Here is a 14599-nt window from a genome sequence, read left to right as displayed (position 1 = left end):
GAAAGGTTAGTAAAGGGTCTTTGGGTCTGGAAGTGGTGAGGAGTTAAGCAGGAGGGCCTGGGAGATCAGGGAGGGGAGGGAAGGGGGTGAAAGGTAGGACTATCTGTGCCCTTCTGCTCCCCACAGAAAGCTGCATTGCACCCGCAACTACATCCACATGCACCTGTTTACATCCTTTATCCTTCGGGCAATTGCTGTCTTCATCAAAGACATTGTCCTCTTCCCAGAAGGCGAGGAGGACTATTGCTACCAAGGCTCGGTAAGGGGAAACCAAATCCCCAAGGAGATTGGAAATGGTTACACAAGGAATTTCTGAAGCCAAAGCTTGGGGGGCTTTGGGTACCTCTCATCTCCAACATCTTTTCTTTCTCTCTCCCCCTATCTCTCAGAATCTGATTTTTCCCTCTTCTCTCTGTTCTTTTTGACTATCTTCTCTTTTGCTGTATCTGTCTCTATCTTCCACTTTTAATATCTCTTCATATTTCTATCTCTCTTAACTCTAGCTCTTCTCCATTCACATCTCTCTGCCTTTCCCACTCCATCTCCCACTTTCTGTCTCAACTCTCTTACCTGCCTCTTCTCCCCTATCTTTTCCTCTCCTCTCTGCCTTCTTTGTGCTATCTTCACTGTCCCCTCTCCCTTTCTGTTCCTCATCATCCTGTTATCTCCTATCTCTATCTCTGTTTCTCTCCTTTCCTCCCTCCATTTCTTCTTCCCTCCTTCTCTCTGTTTTTTTCTCTCTGTGGGCATGTATCTCTCTGTTCTCTGTGTCTCTCTTTTTCTATGTCTTTCTGTTGTCTCTGTCCTTCTCTCTATTCTCTCTGTCTTTCTCTGTTCTGTCTTTTCTTTGTTTTCTCCTTTCTGTCTCTCTCTATCCTCTCTCCCTCTATCCCCATAGTATACAGGCACACCTTCAATAGGTCAGCTACACAGGCCTAATACACACACACTTCCACCACCATATGTAGGCTATACCTCTACAATGAGATTTAGTAGGAAAACAATGTCTAAGTGTGCCCTAAAAAATAACACTGATAATAGAAGCTAAATTAGTAGTAGGTGATTCAGGGGTGAGGGGAAATGCAGTCCATGTGGGACCAATATACTGTAGAGCCATCTCTCTCTCTCTTTCCCCTCTCTCCCTCTCTCCTTCCCTTTTTTTCTCTCCCTCTTCCTCTCTCCTTCCCTTTCCCTCTCTGTCCTTCCCCTTCCCTACCTCTTCATCTCTCCTCCTCTTTCCTCTACTTCTTTCCCTGGTCTACCCCCGACCCCCCCATCCCCACCTCCATCTCATGACACTCAGCCTCTGGTCCTTTAATGGCCTTGTCCCACTTTGATTGGCCTGTCTCATAATCTAAAATCTATTCCCTATCTCTGTTTCTCTGCATCTTTGTCTCTCTGTATCTCTCTCTTCACTTTTCCCTACTTCTCCCTCCCTCTTTCTCCTTGCATTTCCCTCTCTCCCTACCTCTTCTCTCCAATTACTCTCTCTCTCTCTCTCTCTCTCTCTCTCTCTCTCTCTCTCTCTCTCTCTCTCTCTCTCTCTCCCCTCTCCTTCCCTCCTCTCTCTCTCCCTCTTTATTTCCTTCCCTTTTCCTTTCTCCCTCCTTCTCTCCTCCTCTTTCCCTCTTGCCTTCCTTTTTCCTCTCTCCCTTTTCTCCCTCTCTCCCCCTCCTCTTCCTTCCTCCTTCCCTCTTCATCTCTCCTCCTCCCTCCCCCATCTCTTTCCTGGGTCTGCTCCCCACCCCCACCTCCAGCCCCCACCTCATGCCACTGGTCCTTTAATGATCTTGTCTCATGTCTTGCAGGTAGGCTGTCGAGCCACTGTAGTGTTCTTCCAGTATTGCATTATGGCCAACTTCTTCTGGCTGTTGGTAGAGGGCCTCTACCTTCACACCCTACTTGCCATCTCCTTTTTCTCTGAACGGAAATACTTCTGGTGGTACATCCTCATCGGCTGGGGTATGTAAGGACATGAGTGGAATGGGATGGAGTGCTATAAGATGGGATGCTTCCCCAGAAAATCCAGGACCCTGGGGAGTTGGGTGTAAGACCCTGGTTTGAGGTGGGAGAAGGAGAGCAACCTCCCATGGTTCCAGAGTCTGGGAATGATCTCAACAGGCCTACAAGAGATCCTCTTCCCCTTGCTATCTTTACCAAAGGTATCAAAGATCTCTATCTTTGAGATCACTGATAAGAAGTGCAAATTTCCCCCTCAAGAGATAATCCCTGTAATTAGTACAATTAAGTAGAAATTTAACTAATCTTTATTCCCTTCCCTTCTTCCCCTCCCCCATACCTGCCTTATAGTCAAAAAAGTTGCCATTTTCATGTCACTGTTTGTAGAACCTGACATTGTTTGCTGAGACTGTTGATGTTGAGGGGGAGGGGGGAGTTACCTCACACTTTGCAGAAACTCCAACCTTATGGTTAGCTTGATACCTAATTTGCTGCCCTAGATTGGATCCTGCCTGTTCCAGGGCTGTGTGGTTGTAAGCCTTTAGTCATGCCTGTCTCTGTCACCCCACTGATCTGACGCTTGGAAAGGGCTCACTATTGGAGGAAAGGTTTGGGGGCCCTGGAGAGCCCCTCTCCAAGGATGTCTAAAAGGATGGGAGCCTCATGCTTCCATCTACTTCCACTTTGCTCGGCACACACTTTCTAGTTCTGTCACGATTTCTCCTCCATCCCCCACTATCTTTGTCTTTCTATTGTCTTAACTATTTCAATCTCATTTCTCTCTGTCTCTGTCTTTATATCTGTCTCTTTCTCTTTTCTGCCCAACCCACCCATCTTTCTCTGCGTCTCTCTGTCTCTCTGTCCCTGTGTGTCTGTCTCTCTGTGTCTCTCTTTCTCTGGCTATCTCTGTCTCTCTCCTTAGTTCTGTCGATCCCTCCTCCACTCTTTTCTCCATTTACCCAAGGCTTTTGCCTTCAGATCAAGGCCAAGAGTCCTAACAGGATTAAGGAGAAAATTAAGGCACTGAAAGAAGAGTATCCAGGAAGGAGAGTCAATCATCAGATTATTTCCTTGCAGAACACTGACATCAGCGTCTGACACCAAGTCAGGCCCTAGGGATACTCTTCTACTCCCTAAATTGCTAGTGGGGTGGGTGACAAGGGACTGGTCTGGGACTCAGGAAATAAAAATTAACTCTGCCTCTCTCATCTCTTTTTTTTTTTAATTTAGAAAGATTTTACTTATTTTGAGTTTTACAATTTTTCCCCCAATCTTGCTTCCCTCCCCCCACCCCAACAGAAGGCAGTTTACTAGTCTTTACATCATTCCCATAGTATGCATTGATCTAAGTTGAATGTGATGATGTCATCTCTTTTCTTGCCTCTCTCTTTCTTCCTCCTCCTTTTTCTCCTCTTCCTCTCTCTCTTTCTCTCCCTTCCTCCTCTTTTCTCACCCACAGGGCTCCCTGCCTTATTCATCACTGCATGGACACTCACCAAATTCTATTTGGAAAACAAGGGGTAAGCACACATCTTACTCATTCATTGATTCTCTTATTCCTTTCACCAAAAGAAGTGCTCTATTCTGCCCAGCCCAGATCAGAAAATGGATTTCTTTCACTTTCCTTGGCCTGGATCTTTTGCTTGGTCTGGAATATTCCTTGAGCAATTAAATCATCTGACCACCCCTACCTGGGAATCCAAGAACCCCTAACTCCGTGTTTAATATGACCTGAGTCCCTGAACTGGTCTGTAAATATTTCTGTCATACTGGAGGCAGTGTGATGTAGTGGGAAAAGTCCCCAGAACTGGGGAGTCCAAGGTTGTTAAGGTTCCCTCTATAACCTTGGGCATATTCCTTCCCTTCTCTGGCCCTCGGGTTCTTCTTCTTTAAAATAAGACTGGACTTTTAAATCCCCTGCCAACTATAAAGGATGATGATTCTATCTATGATCCCTTCTGTTTAGTTCTAACTATAAGAGATAATATGATTTAGTGAAAAGAACTCTTTGCTTGGAGTCAAGAGTCTTGGGTTCAAATCCTAGATCTGATAGCCACATGATCTTTTTTTTTTTTTGGCAAGGCAATGGGGCTAAGTGGCTTGCCCAAGGCCACACAGCTAGGTAATTATTAAGTGTCTGAAACCAGATTTGAACTCAGGTACTCCTGACTCCAGGGCCACTGCTCTATCCACTGTGCCACCTAGCCGCCCCTAGCCACATGATCTTAGGATTGATTCTTTGCTCTGAGCCACAGTTTCCCCATTTGTAAAATAAGGATGTTAAGTACTGCTTCTGTTGCCTAAGTCATATAACTCTTGTTAGGAAAGAACTTTGTAAGCATAAAAGCACTATAAAAGTCAGAGTTATGGATATCTATATGTTATGCCTAGATGGTTTCTAGAATTTCTTCTAACCTTAATGTTTTGTGGTTCTATGAAGCAAATAGACCTGAGAAAGGCCTGTCAATCTCTAACACTTCATTCTAAATGGGTATGACAGAAATTTTGAGAGCAGGGCCCTGGGGAAAGAAGAATTTTGAGGGGGACTAGGTAATAATTTTCCTTCTCTAAACCAATGAGAAGGGTAGTACAAGTTTGAATCCCATTTTACAGATGGAGAAACTGAAGCCCCCAAACTAAAAATAATTTAGCCATGACAGCATAATTGCATAGGAAGTGCTAGAGCCAGGATTTCAATCTAAGACTTCTAACTTAAAATTCTAGGCTTTCCCTTTTATACCACATTAGCCCCTATTACTGAAAGAGGTGGGGGAAAGGTTAATTTGGGGGCACCACTTGGGGCTAGGAATTTTTTCTGAAGAGAGGATCATGGGATTCTTTAATTTCCCTCAAGTTTACAGCCTTCTCTGAGCCCCCTTTTCTGATTTGCAGGTGCTGGCATATAATTAACTCCCCATACTGGTGGATCATCAGGGCACCCATTTTGGCTTCTATATTGGTAAGATCCCAGCCCTTTCTAAAAGCTGAAGACTCCCCTGATCCCCAAGAGGCCAGAACTAGGTAGATTCACTGGACCTGGGGTTCCTGAGGATTCATAACCAAAACTATTGTCACTTAAAGCAACATATCACATTTCCCTAGCTTTTGGAGGTTTTCAGAATGATTTTCTCATGACTACCTTGGAAGAAAGGCAAAACATGGGGAGGTGTCTTGCCCTGGGTCACACAGCTAATAAGTGACAGAACCTGTTCTTTGCATGAATCTGGGCCATCAGATTCCCAAGTCCAAGGTTTTTCCTACTCTTATCAGTCTATATTTATGCTATATCAGTCCTCAATGGATCAAGTCTTTATCATTCTCACCACCGAGGAATGGAGAGGAAGGGTATCCTTTAAGACTCAGATTAACTGAAAAAGGGTCCAGGTGCATGGAGGTCCCCAGGCAAAGAGGACTCCCTAACCACCCCGATCCCCTTTATCCCCTTGGCCAACCACGGCCCTACAGGTGAACTTCATTTTCTTCATCTGCATCATCCGAATTCTGGTTCAGAAGCTCCATCCCCCAGACATGGGGAGAAATGAGAGCAGCCAATATTCGTAAGTATAATGATACCTTTCCTCTCCCCAGTCACAGTTGGAGTTGTCCACCATCCTGAAGACTTCATCTTTCACATCCTTTCCCAATTCTGAAGGGGAGAGGGAGGAATGTGTTGTTTCCTTCCCAGGGCATGTCCCCAGAAGGGAAGGGATGAAAATCTGAGGAGAGAAAGTTTTTTTAGTCACTTCTGTGAGGGTTTCACCAAGTGGTCCTTTAAAGTGTTCTTTGAAGGAATCTAGGATTCTGAAATTCCAAGGTTTTATTCTATAATTCAGGATTCGACTCTTCTATTCCCTTCTATAACTTTAGAATTCTGAGGATCCGTCCTATGATTTTCAGATTTTGAGTCTGTGATTTAGTTTGTGAGTCAACAATCCTATTCTTATTCTGGTATTATACTTCCCAATTCTACAAAATGTATTCAGACAAATCTCAGATTTTTACTCCAAATGTGTCTAATTAAAACAAGGCCAACATGATTTTGGGAAAGAGGAATGGTCCTCTCTTATTTAGAACTGTGACCCTGATGAAATTGGGTGGCATAATGGACCTGTTCACCCAAGTCATAATAATTCCATTATTCCATGAGACCTGTCAGTCACCTCTAGAAATAGTTAACCAATTAATACAGTCTCAAACAGGCTGTGGGATGGGAAATTATGTTCTGTCAGAAGGAGGAAAAACTGGAAAGAGGGAGGATGGATGGAAGAAGACCTCTGAGGAAGAAATAACTATATCTTTCCCTATATCAAGCATTTAGGGTCATAAATGCTACCTTCTGCCCACATTCATAGCAGAAATTTGATCACCCAAGGCTAAGCAAAACAGTAAGAGAGAAGACCTGACCTTGAATCCTGACTCCTCTGTTCCCTTGACTGACCTAGGTGCAAATTTAACTGAGTTTTGGGCCTTCCTGAGGCTGTAATAAAGGATGATAATAATAGTAATAATAATAAATAATATTTATATAACTTTTACTATGTGTACTTTGAAACTAAGCACTTTACAAATATGATCTCATTTGATCTTCATAACAATCCAGAGAGATAGATGCCATTATTATTCCAATTTTATAGTTGGGAAAACTGAGGCAATCAGAGGAAAAGTGACTTGTCCAGAGGTAGTAAGCATTTGAGGCTGGATTTAAACTCGTGTTTTCCTGACTCCAGGCCTATCCACTAGGTTACCCAACTGCCTATAATAGAAATCCCAAGTTGGAAAGTGTAGAGTCAAGGTCAGCTGTAGTTGGTGAAGTCCCTTATATGAGTGGATAGCCCTTGCTACATTAGCATTGTTCTTGGTGAGATGACCTGTGAGGTTAGGTCCAGAGATTGATACTGAGAAAGGAGAGGAGAGATCTAGGTAGGCAGGGGGAAGAAGCAGAGACTGTAGAGATCTTCTAGCCCAACCCATTCATTTTATAGAACAAGCAAAAGCCAAAGAAAATAGATATTTGCCTGAGGACACATAGACAATAGGAGGCAGAGCAGTTAACCATGCATCAGGCTGAAATGTCCTCATCTGGAAAGGATCTTTGAAAGTGTCCATCCTGGGGTGGCTAGGTGGCGTAGTGGATAAAGCACCAGCCTTGGAGTCAGGAGTACCTACCTGGGTTCAGATCCGGTCTCAGACACTTAATAATTACCTAGCTGTATGGCCTTGGGCAAGCCACTTAACCCCATTTGCCTTGCAAAAAATTAAAAAAATAAAATAAAATGAAAGTGTCCATCCCAATTTCTTTCTGAGTAGAAATCTAGTATGATAGTCTCCATAAGAGACCATCCAACCTCTGCTTGGAGATCTCTAGTGATGGGAAACTCACTACCTATCCACTTCAAGGCATCCAGTTCAATTTTGGGATATTTTTGGTTTTCAGGAAGTTTTTCTTTAAATGGAACCAAAATCTGTTTCTCAACAACTTTCTTCCTCCCTTTGGCCAACCCTCCCCCCTACACATACACACACACATTGCTTCTAATTTTCCCTTTAACATCAAGGAGAATAAATCTAATCCTTCTTTCCAATGATAGCCCTTCTAATATTTGGAGACCGCTCAGTCTTTGGCCAGGGTTGGGGCTCAGTCTATAAGGGAAGTAACTTATCTTCAGTAACCCAGCTAACCTTCCTACCTGTGCCTTTACCCTTAGTGTTGGTATTAATGGGCTGGAAAGTTTATGGAATCAAAAAGCATGGATTCAAATTCCAATTTTGACTTACTAGCCATGTGACCTTGGACAAGTATCTTTCCTTCTGTGGGGTGCCATATTTTCTTTTTTTTTCCTTATACAAAGTTTCTTCCTCTGTAAAATGAGGGAGTTGGGGGTGAATGTGAGCCCTCCCAACTTTAAATCCTAAAAGTCCTATGACTTTATTCTGAAAACACTACTAAATCAAGGATGGTTCTTGAGCAGTAAAGATACTTAGATCCATATATGAACACCAATACATCCTTTCTTTGTATCTCTATCCCTAGGAGACTGACCAAATCAACACTGCTGCTGATCCCGCTCTTTGGGGTGCACTATATCATTTTTGCCCTCTTCCCCGACAACTTTAAGAAACAAGTGAAGCTGATCTTTGAGCTTGTTTTGGGCTCCTTCCAGGTACAAGGTTGGGTTCAAGGTTGGGGGCTCATTCTGGGATCAGGATCAGGACTTGGTCCAGGGTTGAGGATGGAGTGAGTGGGAAAGGACACAGCTGATGATTTCCATGGATGTGGGCTCAAGGCCAGAGTTTAATTCAGTGTGATTGTTATTGCCTGATTAATTCAAGTTCATCATTGAGAAAGGGTTATAGCTGGCCCTGTGCTCCATAAGGAAATACATATTGGTATGGGGATAGAAGATGAAAAGGAATGGAGGTGATTTTTCTGCCTTCTTTCATTCATGGATCAGGTTAGAATCTGAACTCACCAAGACACAACAGATAGGACTGAGGAGGATGGAAGGAAGTAAAAAGATAAGGACTAAAGAATTCAAGGTCAAGAGAAGGAGATGAGAAACTGAAGGGAAAGGCAAAATGGAAGGCCATAAAGGAAGAGAGTGGTAAAGGAAGATGGAACAAAGAAAGGAAGCAGAGAATTGAGAGAAATGAAGTTAGTAAGGAAGGAAGGAGGTTATTTAAGGAATCAAAGGGCCTGGAAGGAAGAACTGCTTCAGATATGGATAAATGAGGTAAGAAGACTGAGAGGGATAGGGAATAGAAGATAGGCATGGTTAAAAGGATTGGGAGATAGAGAAAATAAATTATTTGTAGAAGACAGTACCTGGGATCTAATAAATACTTAATAAATTCTTATTTTTCCCTTTCTCCTTCCCATTCATTCCTCATGAGTCCAATGGACTGGTTAGTTTTGGGGGAAAAGATATTTCATCTCACCCTCCCATCTCCTGTCCTCTAGCCTTTAAATCTCAAACTTCCTCATCTTCTCTAGTACTGCTTCCCAGTCTCCCAGCCCCTTAATTGGTTAAAATGGTTCCCCCAAACTCCCTAGGCCATCTCAGGTCCCAAACTAGTCTCTACATGCCCTCTTCCTCACCAACCCCTGAGCTAAGAGTGATATTTGGACCCAATCTTGTTCTCAAATTCTGTCTCTTTTTCCACCAGGGCTTTGTGGTAGCTGTCCTCTACTGCTTCCTCAATGGGGAGGTAAGATGATGGGGTGATCCTATGGCATGGGAAAATGTATGGGTAGCCTTCACTGTAGCCTGCTTCATGCTCCAGAAGGACTAGCCTGAAGCAAAATCTAGATAAAATGGAATAAGGACATCTAAAGTGAAACTATGTAAAAAACCAGTGTGTTATAAGATATATATATGGAAAGGGGAGGCTAGATGGTGTAGTGGATAAAGCACTGGCCCTTGGAGTCAGGAGTACCTGGGTTCAAATCCAGTCTCAGACACTTAATGATTACCTAGCCATGTGGCCTTGGGCAAGCCACTTAACACCATTTGCCTTGCAAAAACCTAAAAAAAAAAATATATATATATATATATATATATATAGAGAGAGAGAGAGAGAGAGAGATTAGATATAGATATATAGGGGTTTCCTCACTAAAGTCATGACTTTTCCTAAGTTACATCATTGTTTTTAATGGGTCTTCATTTTGCAACTCCAAACAATTCACTTTTCTGATTGGTTGTGCCTCTCTTTTCCTCCTATTCATTTAATTCATTTGAGCATCTCAGCCTCTTTGCTTAGTAATTTGTGGTCTTAAAAAATGATTTCACAAATATTTATTAGGTATCTAATGTGGGCAGAATCCCCTATTAAACACTTGGGAGATGAAGGAGTGCCCCCAGATATTCAAGTTCCTAACCTCAGGGAGCTTATGGCTCAATAGAAAAAATAAATAGCACTGAGTCCCCATGTGTAAAGTGGACTCTTGAAAGAAAAACCTCCTATGAGGAGAATTCATTCTTTCCCTGAAGTCTGCAACCTGTCTCCCAAACCTGGGAGTTTGAATCTCCCCAGTACTGAGCAGGGTATACACAGTAAGTTTATGATGAATGAAAGGATGAATAAAACCAAAGGTTAAGTTAATCTGCAAATCAGGTCTCTCTAGTCACAGATAATTGAGTAAGCTAATGTAGGGTCATAGAAACAAAACTGGTCAAAGGCTAGAAAAGTCATACATTTCTAAGAACAATGGGCTTTGAATGAAATCCTGTATGCCTTGTTGCCTATTAGTGACTCCCAACTCCACTTAGGCCAAGATTGTATTTGACTTTAAGCTCTCCTCTGCCCTTTTACCCACAACCAGTCAGCCTCTGTAGAAATGGAAAAGTGTACACCCAAAAGAACTCCACTGAATGCCCACTTGGCTAACCCTATCAGTTATCTGAGCATTTTCCATTTTAGTGTCTGTGCCTAAAGGATTGACTCTCTCTCTCTCTCTCTCTCTCTCTCTCTCTCTCTCTCTCTCTCTCTCTCTCTTCCCTGACAACTTGTCAATTCTCTAGGTACAGGCAGAGTTCAAGCGTAAATGGAGACGGTGGCACCTGGAACGATTCATGGGCCCAGATCTCAAGTACCACCACCCTTCTGTGGGCAGCAACGGCTCCAATTTCAGCACACAGATCTCTATGATGACCCGAATCAGTCCCAAGGACCGACGTTCCTCTAGTTTCCAGGCTGACTTGTCATTAGTCTGATCAGGACACCTCTCACCGCAGGGTCCCCAACCCTCCCCCATATATCAGAGTATTGGTCACAGCAAGGGCATCCAAGAGAAGACAATAGGTTGGAGGAAAGCCTGCCTCAGACTGGATGCCTCTTAGATTCTTCTGCTCTTTTAGAATTCTTTGATTGGCTCCCAGAGGCATAGCTAGCCCATAGTCTGGAAGCTCAAACATTCTTGGATTTCCCTAGGCTTAACTGGGTCCTATGTCATGAGTCTTCAGACACAGGGAGCTCAACTGATATGGGGTCAAGAAAGAGAGAGAGAGAAGGGGAAAGGACTCAGGTCTCTGGGAAACTCCTTTCCAGCCCTGGCAAGTTCATATGGGCACTGGAAGAAACATCTGGACAGGTAGAAAGACATCCTCCATATCTCTCTTCAGGGAGCCTTGTCATTCCTTTTGCTTGCCACAGGTGATAAGAGCAAACTGCCCTTTAAAATAAAAAAAGAACATGGGCAAAGGCGGAGATATTGAACACATGTGGCAGAAGAAGAGGAGAAGAGGTCAGCCCGTCTCCATTACATGATTGAGGCAGTGGAAAGAGGGCAGAAGACTGAGACACCTAGGAAGTGTCCCCACATATTTAAGGAGGAGAGTCTGTACCCTCTCTGTTGGACTCCTTGGGCTTCCTGATGCTCAGACAAGAGTGAGGACTTATGAAGGATGGTGAATGAGCAAACATGTTTGGAGATGTCCCATTCAGTGAAAAGAGTCCTGGATTTAAAGTTGGGAGACCAGGGTTTGTAACTCAGCTCTGTTATTTCTAGCTGTGTATCTCTAAGCCAGGAACCTCCCTTTTCTGGGTCTCAGTTTCTTCATCTGTAAATGGGTTAATATTACTTATCCTACCTCACAAGGCTGTTATAAGAATCAAGTGATATGATGTAAGTGTAACCCTTTGTAACCAAAAAAGTAATATGGAAATATAAGCTACCTTTATTATTATCCACACTTACTATTAGCCTCTTTCTTGCAGACCCCCCTTGCAGGGACAGAATAGATGGAAGGGATAGAGGTCTTTCCCGCAGGATATGAACCTCCAGGAGGGCACCTCTGAGAAGAAATACCTTCCTCTACTGGTCTGTCATAATACCTAAAGCTACATTATTAAAGCTTTGTACTAACACCTTCTCCCCATTTATGAATGTTCATGAGGGATCAGCATCTTGCTCTCAGCACCTGGAAGGTGATGAAAATGACCACACCCTTTCTTCTTGGATAGGAAAGTCTTTGGTAGCCTAGGATCCTGAGCTCCTGCAGGGTGCAAGGAAGTTATGACCCATCAAAGACATCTATTCATCTCCTCCATGGGATGTGTCATATGTACCTTGTCTACCCTTGGGCCACAGACCAAATGGACTAGAATCAGAACTAGAAAACTAGACTTGAATTCTAGTTTGACCCCACCACTCATACCTTGTGCAACCTCAGGCAAAACCCTTCCATTCACAGGACTTTAGTGGGATCAGATGAGATAATGTACAGAAGTACTTTGGAAACCATAACATGTACACATATGCAAGGGATTATTATCTGGTTATTCTTAACATTCCCCAAATACTCTGCATGGCATGGCAGCCAAGCACAGGTTTATGGAAGAATCAGACACTCAGGCAATAAACATTTATTAAACTCCTACTATATGCCAGACAATAAACATTTATTAAACTCTTTTACAATATGCCTACTGTAAGATTTAGGGATACAAAGAAAAGGCAATGAACAATACCCTCAGGAAGTTCAAAAATCTAATAGGGGAGTTAACATGGTACAAACAAGATATATTTAAGGGTATAATAAAGTAGTAAACACAGGATCAATTCATGCTCCAGACAGGCTAAAAGAGCTCATACATGGAAGGAGGTAGAAGGCAAAGTGACCAAGAAAATGAAATTAGTACTAAACACATATCATCATGATTTGGCATTTGTTCCAGCATTCAAGGCCTGGGCCTCCAACCCCTGCAAGGAACCTGCCCCCACCCCATTTATGCCTATGTCATAGCCAGTGGGAAGGGTAAATCAGGGCTTGTGATTAAAGTTGGGAAGGAGGAGAGAAGAAAAGCCTAGATGTGGGTATCAAGGATAAGGAGGGAGATGATGGTCAGATCTTAATACCTTGACCCAATTAAGTTTCTGGACCAAGTCATCAACTGAACCAGACTCAAAACCACAAAGTCACCCAAACAAGAAGTTATCAAAATAACTTGGGGATGTGTTTGCTTATGTTACCAATGTGGTCGACCATTTTCTCCAGGCAATATAGTTAATGATAAGACCATTGGATTTTCAGAAGATCAAAGTTCAAGTTTTAGGTTGGCTACATACATCCTGTGACTGGACAAATTCCTTCCCCAAGATCAACCTCAGTTTTCTCATAAAATGAGGGTATTTGATTAATGATATTTAAGAAACGTCCTGGTTTTAAAGCCCAGATCCTTTCCTAAACACACATCCTCCAGGTTGGGAAAGAACAAATATATTCTTGGATTAAGGCAAAGAACCAGGCTACAGAGATGAGCTATTTCCTCCTAGTTGCAGCATTGAAGAATAAAATATTAGCATTTGAAAGAACTCTTCCTTTCCTTGGAGAAGTGTGAATTGTCACATCAAAGAGATGAGTAATTAAACAAAGTATTTTAGGTACTAACTTTAAGTAAAGTTGAAATTTGCAGCAGAGATTGATTTATAAATGAAGGGCTGCCACTGGGAATTCAGATTAAATCCTTAGGATTTAGAAGTAAAAACCTATCACTAAGCATTTGTCAGTATCTACTGTTTCCTGTGCTATGTCCTGTAAGTACAGACAATGAAACAGTCCCTGCCCTCCAGAAGCCAGCTTGCATCCACTGGGAGAAACAACATGGACATATTTAGGAATGTCCAAAAAGAGAAGTTGATGATAGGGAGAGGAATCACTAGCAGCTGGGGGAGGGGACAGTAAAGGTTTCACCTAGAATACAGATTTCAGACTAGACTTTGAGAGACAGGTATGTAGAAAAAAAGGAGAATAAGGGATGTAAGGGACCTTAAAAATGAGCCCAGATTCCAAACAGCCCCTCCCTGACCAAAGATCAGTAGGAGTCTAGGATGTGAATGATCAGAAAAAGTCAAGTGGTACTGGGGTACCAGTCATCTGGAGACTAAGGATCAGGCACAGAAAATCCAGGCCTAAAGTCCTGCTCTCACGAAGTTCAGAGTCTGAAAGTGTGGGTGACACAAGCACAGAAAGCTAAAGCACACTATTACATGTTGGAGAAATACAGACAAGGCTCTCCAAGGCAGAAAATCTTTACTAATTGAGGGGATTGAGGAAGACTTCCTAAAAAGAGGGAAAAGAGTTTGAATTGGGATGTAAAGGATAGGGTAAAAAACTCCAAAAAGGCCAGAGAGGACATTCCATGATTGAAGAAGAATGTGCAAAACCTTGTAAACAGGAAAATGCAAAGTATGTCCAAAACTTCCTAGAGCACCAAATGCTGGGGGGGGGGGGGGGGGGCATGTGGGGAGGGAGGGGTGAGAAGGAAATAGGAGATAAAGTTGGAAAGGCAGTTTGGCCCTGGGCAGAAGAGTCTGAACTCTCTTTGGTAAGCAATGGAAAACCACTGGAGATTTTTGAGGAAAGTAGTGACATGGGCAGGTATATATATAAAAAAGAGTAGTCTACAAGAAACCAAGTTCCCTATATGAATTCAGCACCATGGCTAGAGCAGGACTCATTTGATATAACATATGAGTAGAGATCTGAATTCAGAGAAGTTGAGGGGCAAGAGGGACGGGGAATGTCCAGATTTCAGCTCAGCTTAAGAAATAACTTCCTAATAGAACTATCCAACCAAGGAAAGAGTTAACTCTGGGGATTATGTGCTTCCAGACACTGGAGATAATTTGAGGCCTAGC

General features: G+C 42.8%; 1 protein-coding gene across 1 annotated transcript in view; it reads left to right on the top strand.

Moving 5' to 3' along the window:
• Positions 1 to 14164, top strand: part of VIPR1 (vasoactive intestinal peptide receptor 1) — a 92483-nt gene extending 78319 nt beyond the window's left edge. Inside the window, exons 6-13 of the mRNA XM_074197864.1 lie at positions 127 to 259; positions 1809 to 1962; positions 3419 to 3479; positions 4852 to 4918; positions 5425 to 5516; positions 7991 to 8120; positions 9124 to 9165; positions 10482 to 14164. Coding sequence (XP_074053965.1) covers positions 127 to 259; positions 1809 to 1962; positions 3419 to 3479; positions 4852 to 4918; positions 5425 to 5516; positions 7991 to 8120; positions 9124 to 9165; positions 10482 to 10673 — 871 coding nt within the window. The 3' untranslated portion in view covers positions 10674 to 14164. The remainder of the gene's footprint in view (positions 1 to 126; positions 260 to 1808; positions 1963 to 3418; positions 3480 to 4851; positions 4919 to 5424; positions 5517 to 7990; positions 8121 to 9123; positions 9166 to 10481) is intronic.
• The last annotated feature ends 435 nt before the right edge of the window (positions 14165 to 14599 follow it).

The sequence above is a fragment of the Macrotis lagotis genome, chromosome 8 (genome assembly GCF_037893015.1).
Source record: "Macrotis lagotis isolate mMagLag1 chromosome 8, bilby.v1.9.chrom.fasta, whole genome shotgun sequence".
Lineage (NCBI taxonomy): Eukaryota > Metazoa > Chordata > Mammalia > Peramelemorphia > Peramelidae > Macrotis > Macrotis lagotis.
Note: the sequence above shows the minus strand (reverse complement) of the source record. Positions and strands in the feature narration are given on the sequence as shown.